At 39.0% G+C, this 21,733-nt stretch overlaps 1 protein-coding gene across 1 annotated transcript in view; it reads right to left on the bottom strand.

Moving 5' to 3' along the window:
• cacna1bb (calcium channel, voltage-dependent, N type, alpha 1B subunit, b) overlaps positions 1–21,733 on the bottom strand; it is a 154,661-nt gene that overhangs the window by 85,599 nt on the left and 47,329 nt on the right. Inside the window, exons 3-5 of the mRNA XM_061061635.1 lie at positions 12,000–12,091; positions 11,127–11,279; positions 6,533–6,720 (exon numbers count right to left, since the gene is read on the bottom strand). Coding sequence (XP_060917618.1) covers positions 6,533–6,720; positions 11,127–11,279; positions 12,000–12,091 — 433 coding nt within the window. The remainder of the gene's footprint in view (positions 1–6,532; positions 6,721–11,126; positions 11,280–11,999; positions 12,092–21,733) is intronic.

Raw genomic sequence — 21,733 nt, 5'->3', positions numbered from 1 at the left:
GATATGATCTAGTTGCTGCAGGATGCTGATAACACACAGCAATATCTAAAATTGGATCTGAAGGTGAAAATGAAGGTGAACAATGTTTTGCGCTTGATAATGATGATGATGATGACGATATGATGGGTCTGTTTGTTTCCAAAAGCTATTTAGATTCTTACGAAGAAAAAAAGAATATGCAACAGGGAAAGACATGTATGAAAAAGTCTTCAGTAATCCGTCTTCTTAGTTGTCCAGTTTTTACCTTGAACACAAACTGGATCACTTAAAGGCTTACTATCGCGGCAGTAGATTTTCAGATCAAAACAATTCTCTATTTAGGCACACCTCCTTTATTCCTCAGCTCCTCTCTCCACACTTCCCCTTCCCCAGCGTTCAAAATAAGACTGTGCGATCAATTTCAAGTAATAATATGAATCTCAAAGTAGATTCAGTTGTTATATGTTTGTCTTTGAAGGCCGTAGAAGGCATGGGAAGTTTGTTGGTTCTCCTTCTATTGTTCTCTTACGATAACACTTTCTTAAAATGCATCTAGACACCATCCATCTCTCTTCCCCCATGTGGTGGCAGGGCTTACAGTTGGCGAGGAAGTGGTTCACTCGGGAAAAAAACATACGTATGAAACATGTTTGAGCCTCTGAGTGAAACATAAACAATCTAAAGGAAGTGCTATCCCGTCCATGTGAATACAGACCCGATCAAAACAAATCGAAAGGGAGTTTAAATCCACTCAATTTTTTTAGGAAGTCATTATTCGTAAAGATATTTACATTGGGTATATTTGATTTTTGCTACATTAATATTCAGAATGTTGCAAATTGGGAGGGAATAAAAATGAAAGAAATTCCAGGATTATGCTTATTATTTTTCCCTGCATGGATCTATGGAGACATACTCCACAATAATCTTTTCCTCTGACGTTCTGGAGTTGGATATCAGCAGCATCCACTGCATGGTTTAGCTGCTAAAGTTGACACTGATGGGAGGATACTTTGCTCAAGTCAAATGCACAGCTCTGCAACAGCTGGCAACATCATGATCATTAGCATAAGCTGAAATCTCTTTTCATTTGCGCTGCCTTTCCTCTTCCTGTGCTCTGTTCATGATTAAAACATCAAGGAGTGTTGGCTCAGTTTGGTGACGTGCTCTCCTTCCCAGATATTGTCACTGTGTTCAAAGGCTTGGACTGCACATTGTGAAAGGGCTTGGGTTGGCATTCTGTCCAAATTAAGTATCATCCTCCTTGATTACAATAACTGTGTTGAATATACATCACATGTATGATTGTGATGGCATTTTCTAATCGTCTCTTTAAGTACTCTTTAATACTAACTTAGAATTAGATCAAAGTCCAGAGAGGGGGCCTACAGCTACTGTGGTCCTCCTCTCAGGAACAAACTACCAGTTTAGCTGAGGTCTATCACTACTGTCTCTACTTTTAAAATGAATATCAATAAGTTCCAAGCATACTAATGGTTACTTTCTGTGTATGCATGTGTGTAAATGTTGTCACTTGTGTCATTGGTTGTATGTACAGTATTTATTTTTTGTTTGATTGCTATACGATGTCTCTGATGTGCATTGGATGTATGCTTTTTTAAAAATCTATTTAATTAGCACAATGAGCTTACCTGTAATGAAATGTGCTTTATAAATACACTTTTTTTTATTCTATTCTATTCGTATCTAAGAAGAAGTATTTGCTCTGTTATTACTCACATTAAACCTTTCCACTGATGTGGATGTGAGACGAGGTGAACAGATCCACATGAATCAGTGCAGCACCTGGTTGAGTTTTTCTCCCTTGTCACGGAGTCTGGTGACATTTTCTTTTCTTTTAAGAGTCTAACCTATCGTTACCATGCTAACTTAATGTGTCATCTTCACTTGTGTCTTTTAGCATTTTTCTTGAAATGTTTTCCTCTCCTTCCTCCTTTTCCCACAGAAAATAGATCCATATCAAATTATCCCAACTTCCTTCTACGGATGGATATGATTACATCCTACAGAGTCTGTGAGAAGAGCATCCGTCTGCTTTACTTAGGAAAGGTTTGTTCTTCTTAATCATGCTGATCTATCGAGGGATAGCAGATTGCTATGCGTAATTGGCCAATGAGAATCAAGGGTTTAACACAGCTGCATAATAACTAAGAAATAAAGAGGTTAATATAATGTGAAAGGATTTTGTAACTCTGAAGAAACGGCAGCAATCACTTTATCTCTAAATGAATATATTTGCTTAAGCAGTGCATTGCCTGACATTTCGACATTTCAACATATTACAGCACATTTGTTTGACAGAGACTCTGTATTTTTAGAGCCCTCTGTGTCAATGTACCAGTGAGATGGATTCATTGAAAGACGCTCTTAATGTGAAACCTAGTCGTCGCCTCTTGGCTTTACACAGAGTTTGCATCATGCTCATTAAAGTAGTTATTTCAGGACTCTGAGCAGTATTTTAAATATTTAACCTTTACGGATCAAAAATTAAAGTGTCTGGTTTTTAATTCTTCTTCTCAGTAGCACCTGTAACAACAACTCGCACCATCAGAGGGCTATTGTGGGTCTGAATGCACCCTCGTTGTCACAAGTCCCTCCAGCTGAGGAATATAATGGCAGACTGTAGTGTTTTGTTCCGCTATATCAGCTGTTATGAGACTACAGGATCCTTGGACGTTGCCTCCCTGGAAGGGGGGTGGGGCGGGGCAGAGAGAAGAAGAAGAAGAGGAGAAGCTGGATGGTAATGACGGATGGGATGGGGCGAGGTACTCTGCATGTTCTTTTGAACGATTAGAGAAGACGGTCTGAGTGATCTCCCTCGGGGCAGAAGTAGCACAGTCATCAATCTGTAGGGTTAACGCTGGGTTATAGGATGGTATATAATCCAGAGAATAGAGTCCTTGCCGGGATGCTATTCTGGCTTCACCCTCCCCCTTCCTTTGGCGTAGGATTGTGTCCACATGTGTAGAATTTAATATAGATATTAATGCGTACATGAATGCACGCTTCACTGCATTTACACAAAAACACTTATGGCTCTTCTCCATGACATCATGTTGACATAGTTTTCTGCTTCATGGTTTCCTTTGATCGCTTATTCTTTGGGGAAAATATGTAGAACATTTCGGCCTTGCTTAGATAGTTGATTACATGTGCTTTCAGGATGCACTGTCCATCAAAATTAGTAAAAAGAAAAGTGTCATTCCATTATAGAGGGTTCCATTAAAAACAATGACAATCCAATCTGCAAGTATAACAGGTTCTTACCCACCAAAAATGTTAGCCCAACAAACTCTGATGCATTATCGGACAATAAAGAACCAAAAATCAAAAGGCGTGCAGTGTGTCGGACTGCATTCTGATGATTAAGGGATACATTACAAGGACAAAAGGGAGGGGGAAATAAGATAAAATAAGTGAAAAATTAAATGAAGTCCAAGAAGTTTTGGTGCCGTTACCCTATTAAGTAGTTTTTGTTCCTAAACCATTTGCTGACTACGACATTTAACCACTACTTCCTTATGTTCGTCAAGTATGAACACATGCAGGTCTGAGGACATGTAGGTGCTGTAGGTCATATAGGAGGGTAGGAACAAAAGAACAATTGTGGTCTTATGGGTTGGAGAAAGAAAGAAATGTAATTGGATATCTCTCCTATTGTGCAAAAAGGGAAAAGAGAAAGGACTGGATAGAAAGGACAGGAAGAAATATGGCATTGGAAACCTCAAAAAGATTGCAGAAAAAAATAAGAAGTGGATCAAACGATTTGACTTTGAGCAGACGGAAAAGAAAAGGCAGAAATACAAAGAAAAAACTACCAGCTGAGCGAAAAGGCATTCTCCGATCACAGCAGTGTGAGTCTGCAGCGCTTAGGATAATGAGCCAGAGAACGCTACAGGAGATTCCAACAAGGAAAAAGAGCAAGAAGATGGAAAGGGAAATATGGCTCTGCAAGTGGCTCACTCTATAGTTTCAGTTAACTACTGTCTCCCAGGTAAGGAGAAGACGAAACAGAGGGTGAGACCAGGAAAATGAAAAGTTGAACAGTTTAGGGAACAAAAGGGGAAGAGTAACAATGAGGAATGGAGTTAAAAGAATAAAATACTGCATGATCACAAGAATCATTTTCCAAGACATAAAGTGTTGAGTGATTCATCATGTTTGCCTAACTTCCAAATTATACAGATCGATGTTAAAAAAAAAACAGCTGGTTTGAGGCTTTAACCACGCCTTTATCAATAGTTTTGAATGACAAGATTTTCATCCAAGACATCCACTAGACTCCAAAACATGTGATTCCAACTAAGATAAGGTTTTGTAGTACCAGTATTCACAGAATTATCAGGGTTTTTTGATCGGAGGTGTGAGCTCATTAAGACAGTTGTTTATTTCCATAACGCATTCACGAGTGATAAGAGCAGGTGAACTTTTTAGACAGTTAACTACTAAAGCAGTAATCAAAAAGCTTTTTTTTGCCATCCCTACTCTACAAAACTCTACCAAACAGATTGTACAAAATAGAGGCTTCCTCCGTAAAATACAACAACATACAAATACATTCTTTTAAAATCTTCCAACCAGAAGATGTTTAAATGTTTTCTAATTGAATCATCTGAATGTGTGTATGTCATTATTTTGCAGGTACTTCCAGTCGAACATGTGTTGCTGTTATTTAATTTTGCATTACATCATCTGCTAGAGAAAAAAAAAAGTGTGACAGAAGAAGTTCTGAATAAGACAGTCAATGTGGGACGGGCCCAGACATTTTTAGTTCTACTTGGCTGGACATTCCTCGTCCTTCAGGGATTCTTGTCTTTCTTTTTTTGTTCTGGGATTGAGTGTTTTTAAAAGGCACTATGATGCTTTATGCTGTTAAAAAAAAAACAGAGAGGTGCTGGCATTTAGATAACAAAAGTGTTTGGGTTGGTGACGGACAAAGAAGTTCTAAGACCTGGGTTGGGGGCAAGTGTCTTGTTGACCCAGTTGTCCTAGAGACAAAGCAAACCGCCGTAATAACTTGGCATCTTGTCCTGCCAAAGATTGTAACATTTTCTATAAGACATTTTGCCTTTACTTTTGGTAAGAACACAAGGGGCAGAGACAGGGAAAGGAAGGGGAGGAAATGGGGATGACTTATAGCAAAGGGCCCAGGATTGAACACAGGCCCCTCAACTTTGTATTTATTATGTGCTTAATCACCGTTCTTCAATTGAAATGCATTCTTGTGTGGTCTTATCTTCCTGTTCTGTTATCGTCTACTCTCTTTTTTTGCTGAATGCACCAAGACACTGACACTCAAACTGTATCTAATTCAAATTCACATTATTTGCACACAAACCATTCATTATTGGAACTTGACAGGTACAGTGTATTCTCTGTGCTGCTACCCCGATGCAGACCTTACACCTTGAAGTGGGCCTCTGTTTACCCCTCCTCTGTTCCTGCCTAAACCATCTGGCTTACAAACACGTACATCAGAGGCCCCGCAATACGATATTATTGCGATTTTTTACATTTTGCAATATACTGATTAGGATTTGACTTTTTTTACTGCAATTTACGTCCTCAAAATTTAAATAAATCAAAAACTGTTAAATGAGGAAAAATTCTCATTCCATTCATTTGACTTCAGTCTTTTTATTTCTATACAATGGGAGTCAAGCCTACAGACTGACCAACACTGTGATAAGAGGAAAACCTTAAAATCTGTGAAACAATACGGAAAGTAGGAGAAGGTAAACTCATGAATAAAACTTTCCACTCTAAAGACCAACTACCTTAAAGGTGCCTGGTAGCAACAAACCAGTCCTCCAGGGGAGACGCTCAATTGTCACAGATTTGTGGTTGGCAGCTCCCAGGAGTAAATGTTGGCCTTTTTTCTGAATTTTAAACTCAGGAGTGATGGAAAAAGAATGTGAATGCTCAACAAAATCCCTCATTCAATGAATAATTCATGTTTTAAGTGTATACTGTACTAATACAAATGAATGGCAATCAGTTAATTAGGAAAGACGATACGCAGGCAAGAAGAACAAAGCCTGTGGTTTGTCCAAGAGAAAAATGGTTTTGGGCTCTGGGGAACATGGAGGTCTTTAAGTCTTTTAATGGCACTTCCTCCATTTAATTCCTATTTTTCTTGGGTATTAGCAAAGATTGCAGGCCAGAGTGCTTCAAAGGGGAGGAGGTCTGCAATAACGATTAGACTTCATACTCAAATGCAATGGAAAACAGACAGCTAATCAAAATATAATGTCATGGAAATCAAGTCCTTAAGATGTAAGACCAATTGTCATACACCATGTTGTTGATTAAATGGAAAATCTTACCTATTGGTAGCATGAAATAACTTGACAAGGGGTCCCCATGATCATTAAGGGTAATTTTCTAATGACAGTCTATAGCCATACCAATCAGTTTGGAAATAGCTTTATAGCCTAAAACCAACAAGATTTACTAGGCACTCCCAGCAGGTGGTCAAAGAAACCTGAGAAAGTTTGATTAGTTGAAAGATGTTTCTAAAGAATGGACTTACGTTGTAGAGGATGTCCACCCAGCCCTCCATGGTGATGCACTGGAACACAGTCAGCACTGCAAATAGGATGTTGTCAAAGTTGGTGATACCAAAGTTGGGTCCAGTCCAGTACTCTCTGCATATAGTGCCGTTTGGACAGGTCCTAGCCGGGGGCTCCAGACCACAAGGCCAGTCTGCTGATTTCTCACCTGAAAGAAAGACATTTAAAAAAAGGGAATGGTATGAAAGAGTTTTCATATTCACATCAATATCTTTAGCATAATTTCAGTAAAACAAATAGGTTTTATGTGGGTCAGCAGAGCAGCCAATATGCCCTGCATCTTTCTCCCTAGCTCCCTCACGCTGCTCATATCTCATAACAATTAGTCATCATACTGGCAACATTCCCAGGTTTCCCGTCATCCCTGACTGATTGAGGGCCATTGACCTCCCCACCTCATAATGTATGGTGAAGGCTCAACCTCTTTCTGTCAGTTATTACACAAAGCTGGGGTCCACAGGTGAAGGTTGGTACAAAGACTTACTGGTAAATATAGATCTTTGCTCTATGGCTTACCAGCACTTTTAACAGGGCTGCTCCAACAGAGTTCCCGCCCTGATATCTCAGCTGAAGCACACAGCCAGCAGCAAATAACACAGCCTTCTCCTCAGAAAATCTGGTCCTGCCAATTTGTTAGTTGTCCCTTTTCACCAACAGTTACATAATCCAACATGAAAAACATGGCTGTGTCCAGGTAGCCTTACTTAGCACCTACTACAAGTGCAGAGTTCCTGGTACTTTTAGATCTGATCTTAAACATTTAAGAACATGAGCCTTTACAACACAAAAAGATCAAAATGACATAAAATGAAATCCAAGCCTGGTCCAAAGGAGTTAGTAAGGAGTATGAAGCAGAGGAATTGCACTCAAATCAAAAAATGTCTGCAGAAAGTTGGAACAGAATCCATCATTTTGTAGACACATGCACTCTACAGGGTTAGGGTTTTTTAGGGTTTTGAAAAGGATTTGCTCAAGTTTACTCAGCTTAGTGAGTAAGTGGTCTAGTTAAGTAATCCGTGCCCCATCTATTTGTTGAGTTTTCATGGTTTATGAAGTGACAGTGAGATGGTGGTAGTAGACGGAGGAAGCTGAGAGTTTGTTTAAAGGATGTGCTGGCACACATGTCAGCAGATGGAGAACACACTAAAGAATAAATGTGCTGAGTATAACAGATGCCTTGTGCACCCAGTGTTTCATGAGGGAGTGTGCTACGATCACAAGTTGTGCCCAGTTTTAACGATGATCTGCAGAGCCAGACTGCATGGCACATATCCCTCCAGTGTCACTCCAGTAAAATGTGCCCTTTCCTTTCTACTGACAGATGATGACTCAGCTGGACTCAGTCCCAGGGAGGATACTGGAACGCCTCAGGTCTCTTTCCAATTGAAATCTGATTATTTACAAGGAAAAAGAGGGATCACGACTTCATGTGAATTCAATTTAATGTGCATGTTAACAACTCTGTGGGAATACTCTTTTTTAATCAGGGCTACTCAATAAGTTGCAATTTTCTTCGTTAAGGCAATATGAGCATTTGCTAGAAACACTGGATTTATTTTGGATACAGGATGGATATGTTGCAAACACAGGTATTGTGAAAAGCATGATGAACAGCATATACACATAAAAACTTAGAGCTATACTTAATATGCACTCTTTAGTTTTTCTTTATCTCACTTCAAATTGTTATCACAATACTGAACAATGTAATCACATTGAAATACAGAAGATCTTAAACCATCTTGGACTTTGAAGAGTTGGTTAATAATCTAATAAATTCCAAACTCTTATGTGTTTGTCTTAATTTAATCAGAAGTTATGGCTCATGATAATATGTTTTATATTTAATTACATGCCAAGTGGCAGCAAAGAAAATTGAGGAGCAGAAGAAAAAAAACTTGTTACCTGGCAGAAGACCAAGACGACTTGAACATGTTGTACTTGGCGATGAGATGCCAGATGAATACGTTTAAAAAAAAACACAAGCATGCAAATATACTAAGACAGGTAACCTGCTTATGACTCACACACACACACACACACACACACACACACACACACACACACACACACACAAAGGGAAAAAACATGCCACAGCTTTCATGTAGAAAATTGTTACCAATGCTGCTCAGAGTAATCAAACCCTGCTGTGTAAGACTAAAATAGCTCAATAACATGTACTGTACATTAGCAGGCTGTCACATCTGCTCACACCACTACCAGCACCCTGAGTGGGATGAAGCATGCACACGCGCGCACACACGCACACGCGCGCACACACGCACACGTGACACCTTCGCACTATCTGACAGCACAGCAGCGGGGAATAAAGCCCTATTATAATTTTTATCACTGCATTACACAATGGATAATTTAAGCTGAGCAGTCTCAATGTTTTCTAAAATTACTCTAATGTTGTAGTGTAATAATAATACTGTCACAGTAACCTGGCTTTGACTTAACACAGCAGCAAACACATTTCTGATAATACACACACACATTAGGGGAGGAGGCTTTTCTTACCCTCTTCCTCCCTCCTCTTTAGTTTCACATCGTAGAGAATGAACTGCGGGCTTATGTCATGTACAGTAAACTTTTTACCACTGGTTATGTGTTCTACTTTTTTTTATTACATTTAAAACACTTAAAACACCATTTTAGTTTATCCAACATTTTCAGACATCAGTCTTTGGAAGACCCTGATGAAGGCAGGCTGATAAAGAAAATGTGAATGCCTAACTGTGAATTCTTAAAAGTGAGACAGTCATTGCTTTCAAATTATTTTCAATTATATACAAAATGCAATTTAGCAGACACGTGAAGCTCCAATAGTCACTGATTGTGTTAAAAAATATTTTTCTTTCAAAAGGACTCGTGTATGTTACTATGTTATATTTTATTTTGTATAACTGCACTGTTATTCTTTAGATCGCCAAATCATACTGCTCTTTTACTGCTGTTTACATAACCCTAAACTTTCTGATCACACAAAGTCACTTTATATCATCACTGGTCACTTTAACTTGACATTCACTACACATCATTTGTAATTGTCCTGTATTGTTTAACTATTTATATTATTTTGTATATACATCCTATTGTTGTTTCTATCTGTATTTATCTTATCTATCCTGTGTATTTTGTATTACTTCTTTCTCTGTTTTGCTGCTGCAATGCCCGAATTTCCCCTCTGGGGATCAATAAAGTATTAACCTATCCTATGAGGTTTCTGTGTTTGTTGGTGGTCATGATATTGAGACCTAATTGTTTATTTTTGTACCCAACAATCATCAACCATTTCAAGTGGGAAAAAATACATTTTATAATCCTTTAACCATTATTACCAAGATGACTTAGTGGCTCTTCAGTTAGGTCTGCACTGCTCTTAACACAGCTCTTGTGGTTTTTTGATCATTTCCTAGAAAGCATTCGATATAACTTGTGTTTATTAGAAGATTCTTGAAAAGGATATTGTAGTTTGAGTCTGATCATGAACCCCAGGTGTCTAGTTTAAATTACATTTCTAAACTAAGTAAATATTGATGAATGAGCTGGAAAACTATTCTAAAAGTTGGTACAATGTTCCTCCCTTTAATTTATAAACCACAACTGCTCATTTGAGCTGATTTTAAATCTGACTTAGGAACAGTCACCTGTGGGCCCGGAGGTTTATTCTACATCTTAATTAGAATGAAGTAAAGGTGAAACAGATTAAAACCTTTATAATTTCCCCTTAGATTAGCACAAAATTACTTTGACCTCTTAAGGATTCTTCCAGAGAATTTTTTTTTTTTTAAATGTTTCGCTCATAAGTTAAATTATATTGCGGGGTAATAAATTGCAGAATTGTTCAAATTTAAATTGATTTGTGTTTGATTACATGTGTAGGAAGTTTCAAGGGTTAAATTTAAGGTAGTGTTTCAGTTAATAAAAAGGGATGCCTCAAAAGCCTGAAACTGTATTAGGTATTGAAAGCAGTAAGATTGAAGTAACATTGTCCACTGTAATGGAGAGCTGTTAAACTCCAATTTGCACAGCCAGACTGCCTTGTCAGGTATAACTGCTTTTATACTGTATCTTCACCAACTCACACCTCTGAAGCAGAAACGAAGACAGAAGCAGTACCCTGGAACCTCATTAGCACCATCTGAGGTAGAATTCGATCAGGAGTCCAAGTACATAATAATCCCTATTGAGTTTCAGCAGAAGCTATCACTCAAACCTGAAGACTGTGAAAACCACTTGTCAAAATCAAGATGTGAAAAGTGGCTGTCAGAGTTTCTGCTGTAGACCTGTTTGTTAGGTTGATATAGGCTCACTGCCTGTGAGCCCTGTGAATGTAAAGCTAGGCTTCTCATAAACTGCGTGTGCCCACAAAATGCATGAATTATTCAAGTGCGTCTGCATGAATATGTAATGTAATATATGTTTTCATCCATAACCAACACAGGAAAACAGCTGAGGGGAAAAGAGAGAAAACTTTTCCTGGCACAAACTCGGCTGATGATTCAGTGTTGTCGTACAAACACGCCTCAGTCAATCTGTTGCTCTCACCAGTGTCTATCCGGAAGCAGGTGGTGTGGAATTTCCCCATGTAGAACTCCACCCCGATGATGGCAAACATGACGATGGCGAAGAAGAGCAGCAGGCCGATCTGAAGCAGAGGAACCATGGCTTTCATTATAGACTTCAACACCACCTGGAGACCTGGGAGAAAGACAAGGAGAGGGGAGAGAAGTGTTAGCAGGGCTCAGTCAACTACTACTACAACCACAAGAAGAAAACACAGAGTTTACACTTGATCTCAACCTGGGCCTTATTTTCTATCACTTAGACTTGTTTTTTTGTTTTTTTTATCACTTAGGAGGATTGATCATCTGAATGCTTATAATTTGTGCACAATCTCCCTTCTTTTTTTATCATTTTTAAAAACTCCAAGGTCTAAGCAATTACAAATGTTAGTGTTGTATGTTAGTATGTATTATCACTTTAAATAGAGATGATTTCTGATCTGAAAAAAACAATAGAGCCTCTGTGAAACTGGGTCAAAGCCACCCAACGTCAGTCTGAGTGATCATATCTGGAGCAATCGATAAAAAGAAAAAGGTTTATGAGAATTTATAAAAACCAAGTTATCTGCTTTTGTAAATAAACTCTTTATCTGCTATGATAATTACTCATATAAGGGCTAGACATGTTACAATAATACATCATTTATAAATGATGAAGAGAATAAAAGATAAAATATTGGTATATATATGAGGGATAATTAAAGAATATAACAGAATGTCAAAGCAAAGAACAAAGAACATGAAGAACATAGAACAGACATTTTCTCACAAAGTTCAAATCACAGCCGAGTAACAAACTGGACGATGACTTTCCAGAAGTTTTTTTTTTTTAAATTATATTGACAGAGAGACTCACTGGGGATTCCTGACACAAGTTTCAGGGGCCTCAGCACTCTCACAGCTCGCAGTGTTCGCAGGTCAAAGTCTGCGCCCACTGTGGCCAGGATCCTGTAAAGACACACAGACACAAACATCCAGTTAGCAGCCAGTATTCCTCTGTAGCATTGACACAACAAAACGTTGCACGGCTTCTCATAACATTTCAGTCCAATATGCTACACATCGAGTATGCATCTTTAGTTGTTGTAATCCTCTTCGTGATTTTAATCAAATGAAGACAAAGGCTGAAACTACTACCTGTATGTTACTCTCTGCGTGGTGTCATAATTCACTTGTATATGTATTGATCAATAATCTAAACATCTTGTGATTCACAACTGTGAAAAGGAATGAGCTCAAAGATTCTTCAAACTGCTCGTTATACTTACCCAACAATCAAAAATAACAATGCTGACTGAGTACATTCACTTAATAACCACTTCTGCACTATTTGGGACAGTAAAAAGACCGAACATATACATGAATTTCAAAAGGAATCATGTTGATTCCTTAAAAATGAACCATCTCATTGTCTGTAAATTGGCTCACATAAGACATTCAAGTAGAGAGCCAAAAGTGAAAAGTGATGTCTTCAAATAGTTTGTTCCTCCTGTGCAATATCTTCACACAGAAATCTTTCAGAAGTATCACACTTATCTTTCTTTCCGCCACAAACACACATCCTACAGCTGGACTACATATGTGTCTGATATCTGCCTTTACCTACAAGTGGAGGAGTGACACTCTGGCAGATCCATGTGTGTGTGTGTGTGTGTGTGTGTGTGTGTGTGTGTGTGTGTGTGTGTGTGTGTGTGTGTGTGTGTCTAAGTGCTCCAGCCATTGAGCCACAGCTGGCAGCCCTCATTACAGGCGGTACACAGAGGGGGAGTCTTAAGTGCTCCACTGAAACACAGGGGAGAAAAAACATGCTCAAGGCTAAGAAAGAGAGAAACAGAGAGATTTCATCAAGGAAACGAGGAGGAGAAATATAAAATACATTTATTAATTTAATTAAAAGAAAGGGTTAATTCAACCTCTACTGAGATAATCCAAGATTGAAGTATTTACGTTCTCTACATTAGTATATAGGAGTGTGGGTATCGGGTCCAATATTGACAGAATTTACACATTGGATATCCGACTGACGACGCCAACCCAAGTCACCGATCAAAACAATACTGTCAGACTGAACCCCAAGTGCCCACAAATCATCATCACAACGGTCATACAAGATGGAACAGATCCTTCTATATGATAAAAGTACAAGTCTTACACTTCAGTTTAAAATATTTAATTTGAAAACCTGACAGTTGTTGCTGCTTTCTGTTTGTATGTGAAGCCAGCACAATGCAATGCTGGGTTTATTGTGTAGCCTTACACATAATACCAAAAACAACAATAACACTAGTAATTATTATTTATTTAAAAAATATATATATTAGAATCAGTGTCGGTATCTGTACATCCGTCCAATATGCTATGAGACACTCTGATGGGCTATAGTCATAATGTATAAAACAGGGACGCTCAATATCAGTTTTGTTTTATTAATATCAGTATGTGTTTAATGCACAAGGTCAGATAAAATCATCCATGATGGCGGTTGACTAGGGCGTCTAGTTCTAGCCCAAAATGTCTGAAAACATCCCTGGATATTATGCTAAATGTACATCAGCCAATTTGATTACTTCACTGCTAACTGCTTGGCTCATATTCACCGTGACACTGAAGTTCTCACTGCCCTATCAGAAGGAACCATACAAGTCTTATAACAAGTTGGTCAGATCACACAGCATACCTAAATGTGATACAGACAGACAGATAGCAGATGATGAGACACTGCATGCTTGATCTGTATATGAAAAATAATTAATAGTGATATGCACGACACACTAATAAGCAATTGATTCATTTGTTCTTTATAAGACCATTTTGCCATCTGATAAGATTCTTTGTATTTATTTGGATGCAACAAAAATATTTTGACATATTTTTAAGTAACGATATTCTAAACATCTAATAAGAAAGTCTTAACTAATCAAAATTATTTACAAATGTGTCCTACAATAACCTCTTATCTGAATCATTGACAAAGTACAATCCAAAACATTTCACTAACTTTGAAAGTATTCATGGTGTGTTTTCTATAAAACATTTGAGAATAAGTGATATTATTTATAACATCCCAAATGGGTTTGGTTTTTAAACCTCTCAGTTAAGTACCGTTGGAAGCCCCAAAGCAGGCGGAAAATCCTCAAGGGTACAATAGCTTTTATGTAGAGGGGAGCGCACACTCATCAGTAATGGCTGACTGAAAAAAAATCCAGCACACATGTACAGAAACAGTAACACACACGCACAAGAAAAACAAGAAAACTCACTCAATACTCCCTGTTGCAGGTTGGCATGGTAACCGATAAAGCACTACTCTGCTTCATGGAATTATCATTATGGGTGAAATCAGTCTGCTGGGATGAAAGTGCCTGTTTAAGTATATTCAATATATAGTTTTATATATTTCATGCACAGGCGCTGCAGTGATCTAATTCTCAGACAGTGAAGGATTTTTTAATGTCCCTTTTTATGAATGTTCTCATTTCTCCACTTGCAAATGAAGACTTATTAATTAGACAGTTTTATAGTTTTCAGCTCTATGTAGAAAACTCACAATCAGAAAATAAACAATGTGAGGAGCGATCCTTAAAGTACGAGGTATGAGCTGAGGGATGACTTGATGAAGACATATGGAGGAGCACTGTGAATCAGTATGTAGAGGACAAGTCTTCTTGCAGTCACAAATCATCATCCACACAAGCATAAGACACAACTGTTGAAGCCCTCAGTATCCAATAACACATTGTATCATGCCACCTCAAAGACATCACAGACCCTCTCCTGACCTGGACCTTCTGCAGTTCGCTTACAGAGCTAACCGGTCTGTAGATGACGCCGTAAACCTGACCACCTTCTTTTATCCTAAAGCGTCTTGACTCAGCTGGGAACCTACGGCAGGATCCAGTTGAAGGAATTCAGCTCTGCTTTCAACACAATAAACCCGGCTCTGCTCTAGGACAAGCTTTCCCAGCTGAACACACCTGACTCCACCTGCAGGTGGATCACCACTTCCTGTCTGACAGGAGACAGCAGGTGAAGCTGGGGAGGCTTGTCTCTGACAGCAGGACGATAACAGCCCAGGCTCCCCTCAAGGCTGAGGCTTGCAGGTAAGATTGTGGCCGACCCCTCTAACCCTTGACACAGAATATTTAAGACCCTCCCCTCTTGGAAGAGACTGCTGTCCATCAGGACCGAAACCTCACCCACACAATTTCTTGCCCTCTGCTGCTGGCTTCATTTATAATGAAACATTACATGCTACTATGTCAGTGTGGCTTAATGCAGAAAGAACATACACACTTTTCTTGTTTCCATGACTAACCTGCAAAGAATTCCATCTTATATCATAACAGCAAACTATCATCAGATCACATAGTGCACTACTGACATGCTGCATGCAGAGTCTGTGTGTCACCTGCCCAAGCATCAAAAGCTGCCATCACAGGTAATATCAGAAGGCTTATCAAGACAGGAGCCAGGTTATGTGAGGCACGTTCTCTTGGTGCTTGTTAGCGCTGTCGTAACAAGTGTGGGCTGTAGATTTGAGCAGTGTTTACTTTCAGCAGCTACAACTGCAGCTCATGAACAGTGTGGTGTTGTGTGTGTATCTCGTGACCCTCAAGTCTATTTTTATAGTTATTAAGAAGAACTGTGTCCCACCACCTGTACCCTCTATACTGGTTGCCTCACTGCTCGCTGAGTTCCTGGCAAAGGTTTGAACCAAGCATGGTAAAATAAGAGGAGGATTGTTTTATTAGATTAGATCATTAACGTGGCTCCACCAGCTCCACCCATCACAAGGATACTTTTGCTAACTCAAAATACCTGAATAATGGCTACAATGATAATGGAGAAACTGGACTAGTCTATTCACAGTACATAAAGCCCCAGTGACCTGAGGAAAAGAATGAAAAGAGGATATAAAAATATGAATCATCCCTCTGTGATGTTTTTATGTCCTCCACAATCAATAACTCACTTTGTTCTGCAAAGTGTGCACATGCATGTGTGTGTGTGTGTGTGTGTGTGTGAGGGATGATCTGATGGCTGTGTAGACAGAGAGTCGGGCAAGGAGCTGGCTGAAGAAGAAACTATGACTTTTAATATCCCTTTATCATCACAGCAATATATCTATGTGGGCGCCAGACACTTGGATAGGAAATATGGAGGATGATTTTATCGTCTGTCACTCACTCACACACACAGAGCCACAAGCCGTTTTCCCTGTTTTTGCCCCCTCACACACAATCAAACACATTGTTTAAAGAAGGTTTGGACAGGTAGATTCTTACTTATTCAAGAAAAAAAGAAATAGACAATTTGTATAGGTGCGTGCATTTTTTTCATAAAGGTGTCCAGATTCACACATTCACATTAAAATACCAATTTCCTGTGTGGTTAATCGAATACATATCTGGTTGATGTGATTCAGCTTTTATCGGCGGAATATAAACAGAAGCTGAACTGATTTAACCTTGAAGAAACAATGTCAGAACAATACAGAGAGATTAGAGTGATTCATGCTGCTCAATACAATCTGTAGGAGGGAATGCACCCTTCACTTCACTTCATTTTTGTTCCTCATGCAAAATAAAAAAATTAGAATAATTGGGACTTGTGTAGCTGGATATCACTCCCAGGTAGGTCACTCCCGTTTTTTCCCCAGATCAATCTATACAGTTCTTATAGAGATTGATATCATTCTTTTGTCTGTACATTAAGTGTAGATCTACCACCAGAAACCATTTAGCTTGGCATATCATTAAAAGACTTGGTACAGGACCAGGGCAGAACAGCTTCCCTATTTCTGTCCTTGGCAAAAAAATAGAAAGAAATCCACCCAGTAGTAGGTCTAAAGCTCACTAAGTAACACATTGTATCTTGTGATTAATCTGCACACAAAAAAAACAAAGTGTAAATCAAATCATTGTGGATTCATAAAATGTAGAGATTTATTAAAGAAGAAAGAATAAAAATCAAAACCAAAAATGTAAAACTATTACCGATACTTTAAGGAAGTGACAGTGTGTCATAACAGCATTAAAGGAACAAAAAAAAAAAACCTGGAGGTGGACTTACAGAGAAAGGTGTAGCTGAGAAAAAGAGAGGAAAACGGAGAAACAGCCCTCTCGTGAGGCTGAGTGATGTAGTTTAATTACTGCAACCCTGCACAGCTGGGGGCCGGCGGCTGTGATTGAGTTTTTCACACATCCCAGTAAGAAGAGACGGGAGCTCCCAAGGGACACATGAGAGAACATGGTGTTGAAAACTGAATAACTGCTTGCCTGTGTGTCTGAAGACTCCCAGCTGGTTTCAGACTGTCTGTGTGCCTCACCACATTTAAACAAAACCGGCTCATGACTGGTGGTGAATGATGTTTATTCTCTGTGATCGGTGCACTACCATAGACTGTATGCATATGACCGGTGTGATTCTCCACACTTTTGTTGATGTTGGGATTCTGTTGAATCTATACATACACATGTAGAATTGATATAAAGCCAAATATTCTTGTTATAGTGTTGTATAGTGGAATCTGTCTCTTCTTCTACTACTAGCGTCTTTTCTTTTTACATTGTGTCATGCCTCAGCAGACCCCTAGCCCAGTGGTTCTCAAATGGCGGGTCGGGACCATAGGTCGGGACCCAGCAGTGGGTCGTGGAGCCATTTTCAGTGGGTCGCAAATGTGTGCCTGGAAAAAAAACTTGTATCAAAAAGTCTGTGAGGTGCTTTTTTAAACGTCTTTGCTTTGTTCAGTTTCTTGCTTCAGTGACATGTTTTGTAACGACTGAGCTCCAAACTGCACAAGTTTTCAGTCAATAAATATGATTGGTCGAAGAATATCAGAAATTTGGGTCGCGTTTTTTGAGGTGAGTCCTGAAGCCAGACGAGTTGAGAACCACTGCCCTAGCCCTCCATCCTATCTGACATGGATAGTCTCCCACTGTGAAGTGCATGTGTGAACAACCAGATTGTGAGGATTTCAAGGGACATTTTAACCATTGTGAAAACAGCCATGTGTTTAATTTAGTCAGGATCACATCAGTGTTTGTAGCCTTCAGCACCTGTCCTTCAGCCTCTTGTGTTTTATTTCTGTTCCTTTTTCAGAACTTGGACTTTAATTGCATCCTGTAAATGGGACAAAATTGTCTCTAAAATGTCTGTGGTATTTCAATTACAAGAGCGAATGGATGTGCAACCAGAAAGACAAACAACACAATAAACAATTTAGCAAATGGACCAAATCATTAGACACAGACCATTTCTTGCCAATTAAACCTGATTTATACTATGTCATCAAATGGGAAATGAGCCAGCCATAATGAAACGAGCTTCAGTATGTCACATCTTGTTTATGTGCACGTGTATTTGCATGTGTCGGAATGCGTGTATCGCCATGACGTTATAGGATGTGAGTGGACAGCTGTGACAGAGTCAGGAGAGCAAACATTTCCCACAATGCACACGAGACCAGAAGGGGGTACTCATGAAGTCATCGCGGCTGCCAGAGCCACTTCAAGTCAAATATAGCTGTCGTAGTGCGACGGTTCTAAATTAGCACTGTATGAAAGTACACACACACACACACACACACACACACACACACACACACACACACACACACACACACACACACACACACACACACACACACACACACACACACACACACACACACACACACACACACACACACACACACACACACACACACACACACACACACACACACACACACACACACACACACACACACACACACACACACACACAAATCCCCGTTTTACAATCATAAACAAGTAAAAAGCAAACCGATAGCTCACATCTTCAGGCAATACTATTACATAGCTCTCATTTTCTTCATCACACTTGATCCTCACAGATCTGACAACCCTCTTTTCATTTACAAACAATTTAGATATTGTTTCACTGAATTATCATCAAGTGGATGTTCTTTCCCTTGAGGTGAAATTAAAATGATAAACATTCAAGCTAGGGCAAGGCAAGCCAAGGCACCCAAAAAATGTAATGAATTGCTTTCAGACAACATTCCTTGACCAACTACTCCACAGGAGTATCGACTGTACCATCCCAGTTAAGCCAGGGCAAAGATAGCTATCTGACATTATGTGTTCAATATACATTTCCACATGGTTCACTTTAGCTGCTGTGGCTCAGTGTGGTTTAGGATGGTGAGTTGGTTTGATCCCAGCTCCTGCAGTCAACAAGTGTCCTTTGGTAAGACGCTGAACCCCAAATTGTCACAAATGTGGTAGGCCTATAGCCCGTGGCTTAGGAATGCATATGAAGGGGTTAGTTAATATTGATGAGCACTTTACACAGCAGCCTCTGACATCAGTAGATGAATGTTTGTTCATGGGTGAATGTGGCGTGTAGTGTTAAAGCGCTTTGAGTAGTCAGAAGACTTGAAACGCACTATACAAGTACAGTCCATTTGCATCCTGGCTGTAATAAATTCAAAGTTAGAGTGTGACATACTTCACCTTTCTTGTAAGTGTATTTTTTCTCCAAGTGACTAATGACCCCCCAAAAAAACACTTTTTAAAGGGCACGATCCTATAATCTGTATTTTTTACCCAAACATGTTAATCCCTATCAATTCCTGCATACGCATTAATCACATTAGACACGTAATTAACGAGTAAATAGCACCACAAAACAGTCAAGCATTCAAAGATGGAAGAAAAATTGAATACTGTTTAACAAAATGGATCACAATGAAAAAATTATGAAATTTGCAGAAAAAGTAACCAACATAGAGTCTAGGATTGTCTGAATAAAGGTCAGGATTTTTAGCCCTGATCCAAAGTGTGGAACAAGACAGACCCAAATGTTATGGAGGTTTTGGTTTTGGATTTATTCCAAAATCCTTGAATTTCTTAAGGAACCTGTATCTTTTTATGTGAGAGAGTATCTATTAAATTATTAAGCCAATGTTGTAATGAAAATGTTACAGATTATTTTCAAATGCTGGGGTAAAATTCTCATTGCTCCTTCAATCTGGTCATCAGATTTATGATTTATGAGTGGGTTTCCTTTCATTCATTCCTTAAAATGGTTTCAGGATATTCCACTGATGTTCAGGTGCCAGAGAAAAATTGGCTTTCACAAATGTTTTATAATTGTGGATATTAAAACAAAGCGTCAATCAGAGGCCATGGATACATACAATGAAGTATGGCTAATAAAGCTTGGAATACACAGGAACCTTTCAAAAACCTAGAACTTTTTTTTTAGCCACTCTGTGGCAGTGGATGTTTGTTATAAACACAATTTAAACACATTCTCAGTTATAAGTTAAAGTTGTGAGCAATCAGCTGAAGTGTTTAATTTCTAACATATAAAAGCAACTTATCATTTTGAATCCTAATTCATTCATTCTGAGTCAGGTTTCCATCCACTCTTGATCCAATATTGACTCTCTCTGCCCTGAGGGAAATATCTGGCTCTTTGTAAGAGAAATGCTCCATAATGCTGAGCCACTGGTTCCCTGTATGGTTTTCTGCTGAACATGGTGATTACTAATGATTTCTATGCTTTATTTTTACCTAAGGCATATACACTTTATAAAAAAACATAGATTTTACTCACTTCACCTTTACTCCAAGGTGTTATTGTGGATACTATGGATGTGAGCATTTAGTCAAATAAACGATTAAACATCGTCACGCTTGCTAGTCGGCAACAGCCAGTCAATCATTTTCCCATCTGTAATGCAGCCGCCCGCCACTACCCGGGGTCGAAGTCAAAGACGTAGCTGTAGCTCTGGCTAATACGTTTTCTCTTCCTGCTCTACTGCCCAGATGTAAGCAAGTACATGCTTAATGGATAGCATCTTGTAGGAGCTGGCAGTACAGCTCGATCTACATAATGGAGATAAGCTGTGTCAGCTTGAGCTGGCATATGCATTACCACATTTAGCACAGGAAGGCAGACATTAACCTGCAAGGCTGCTTGAGTAAGCCACACTCCACAAACCATTTTGAATTAGTTTATCTGCTGACTAATTGAAATCATTTGTGCTCATTTTGGACTGTTTTCTTACCTTGAGAAAAAGTCAGTCAAACAGAATTTAAATTAGCTTCTAATCGACTTTGAAATTAGTCGCAGAGGAACATCCCTAGTGGATGAAAAATTATAACCTGGTTTAAAGTGCCAAAAAGAATCAATCAAATGTTGGTCATTGAACAAGCCACTGCTTCCTCCGTCTGCAGTTGCATTCCAATATCCAATTTAATGTTCGTCATGAGTCGTTTCTTATTTGTGCAATTATGCAACTTGGCAAACTGTATTGATTTCTTGTATACTCATTAGAAAACCCCTATCAACATTTGCATGTTGTTCATTCTGCACTCTGTGTTAAATGAATATGGGAAACAATTCTGGTTTAAATTGGATATCTTGGAAAGATCTAATCGTTTTTGAAAAAACTATGAACAAATGCAGTCCAGGTGTTCCAACAGCGGCGCTGCACATCACTCATGAGTTCAAACTGGAAGCAGATGCATGACAAAGAGGCAGCAGGGAGCTTTGAGTGGTTGTCAAAAAAGTCTAAAACAGACTCTCATGAGAGAT

This window comes from Labrus mixtus, chromosome 17, assembly GCF_963584025.1.
Source record: "Labrus mixtus chromosome 17, fLabMix1.1, whole genome shotgun sequence".
Lineage (NCBI taxonomy): Eukaryota > Metazoa > Chordata > Actinopteri > Labriformes > Labridae > Labrus > Labrus mixtus.
The sequence above is the reverse complement of the archived record's forward strand: the minus strand, read 5'-3'. Positions and strand labels throughout refer to the sequence as shown.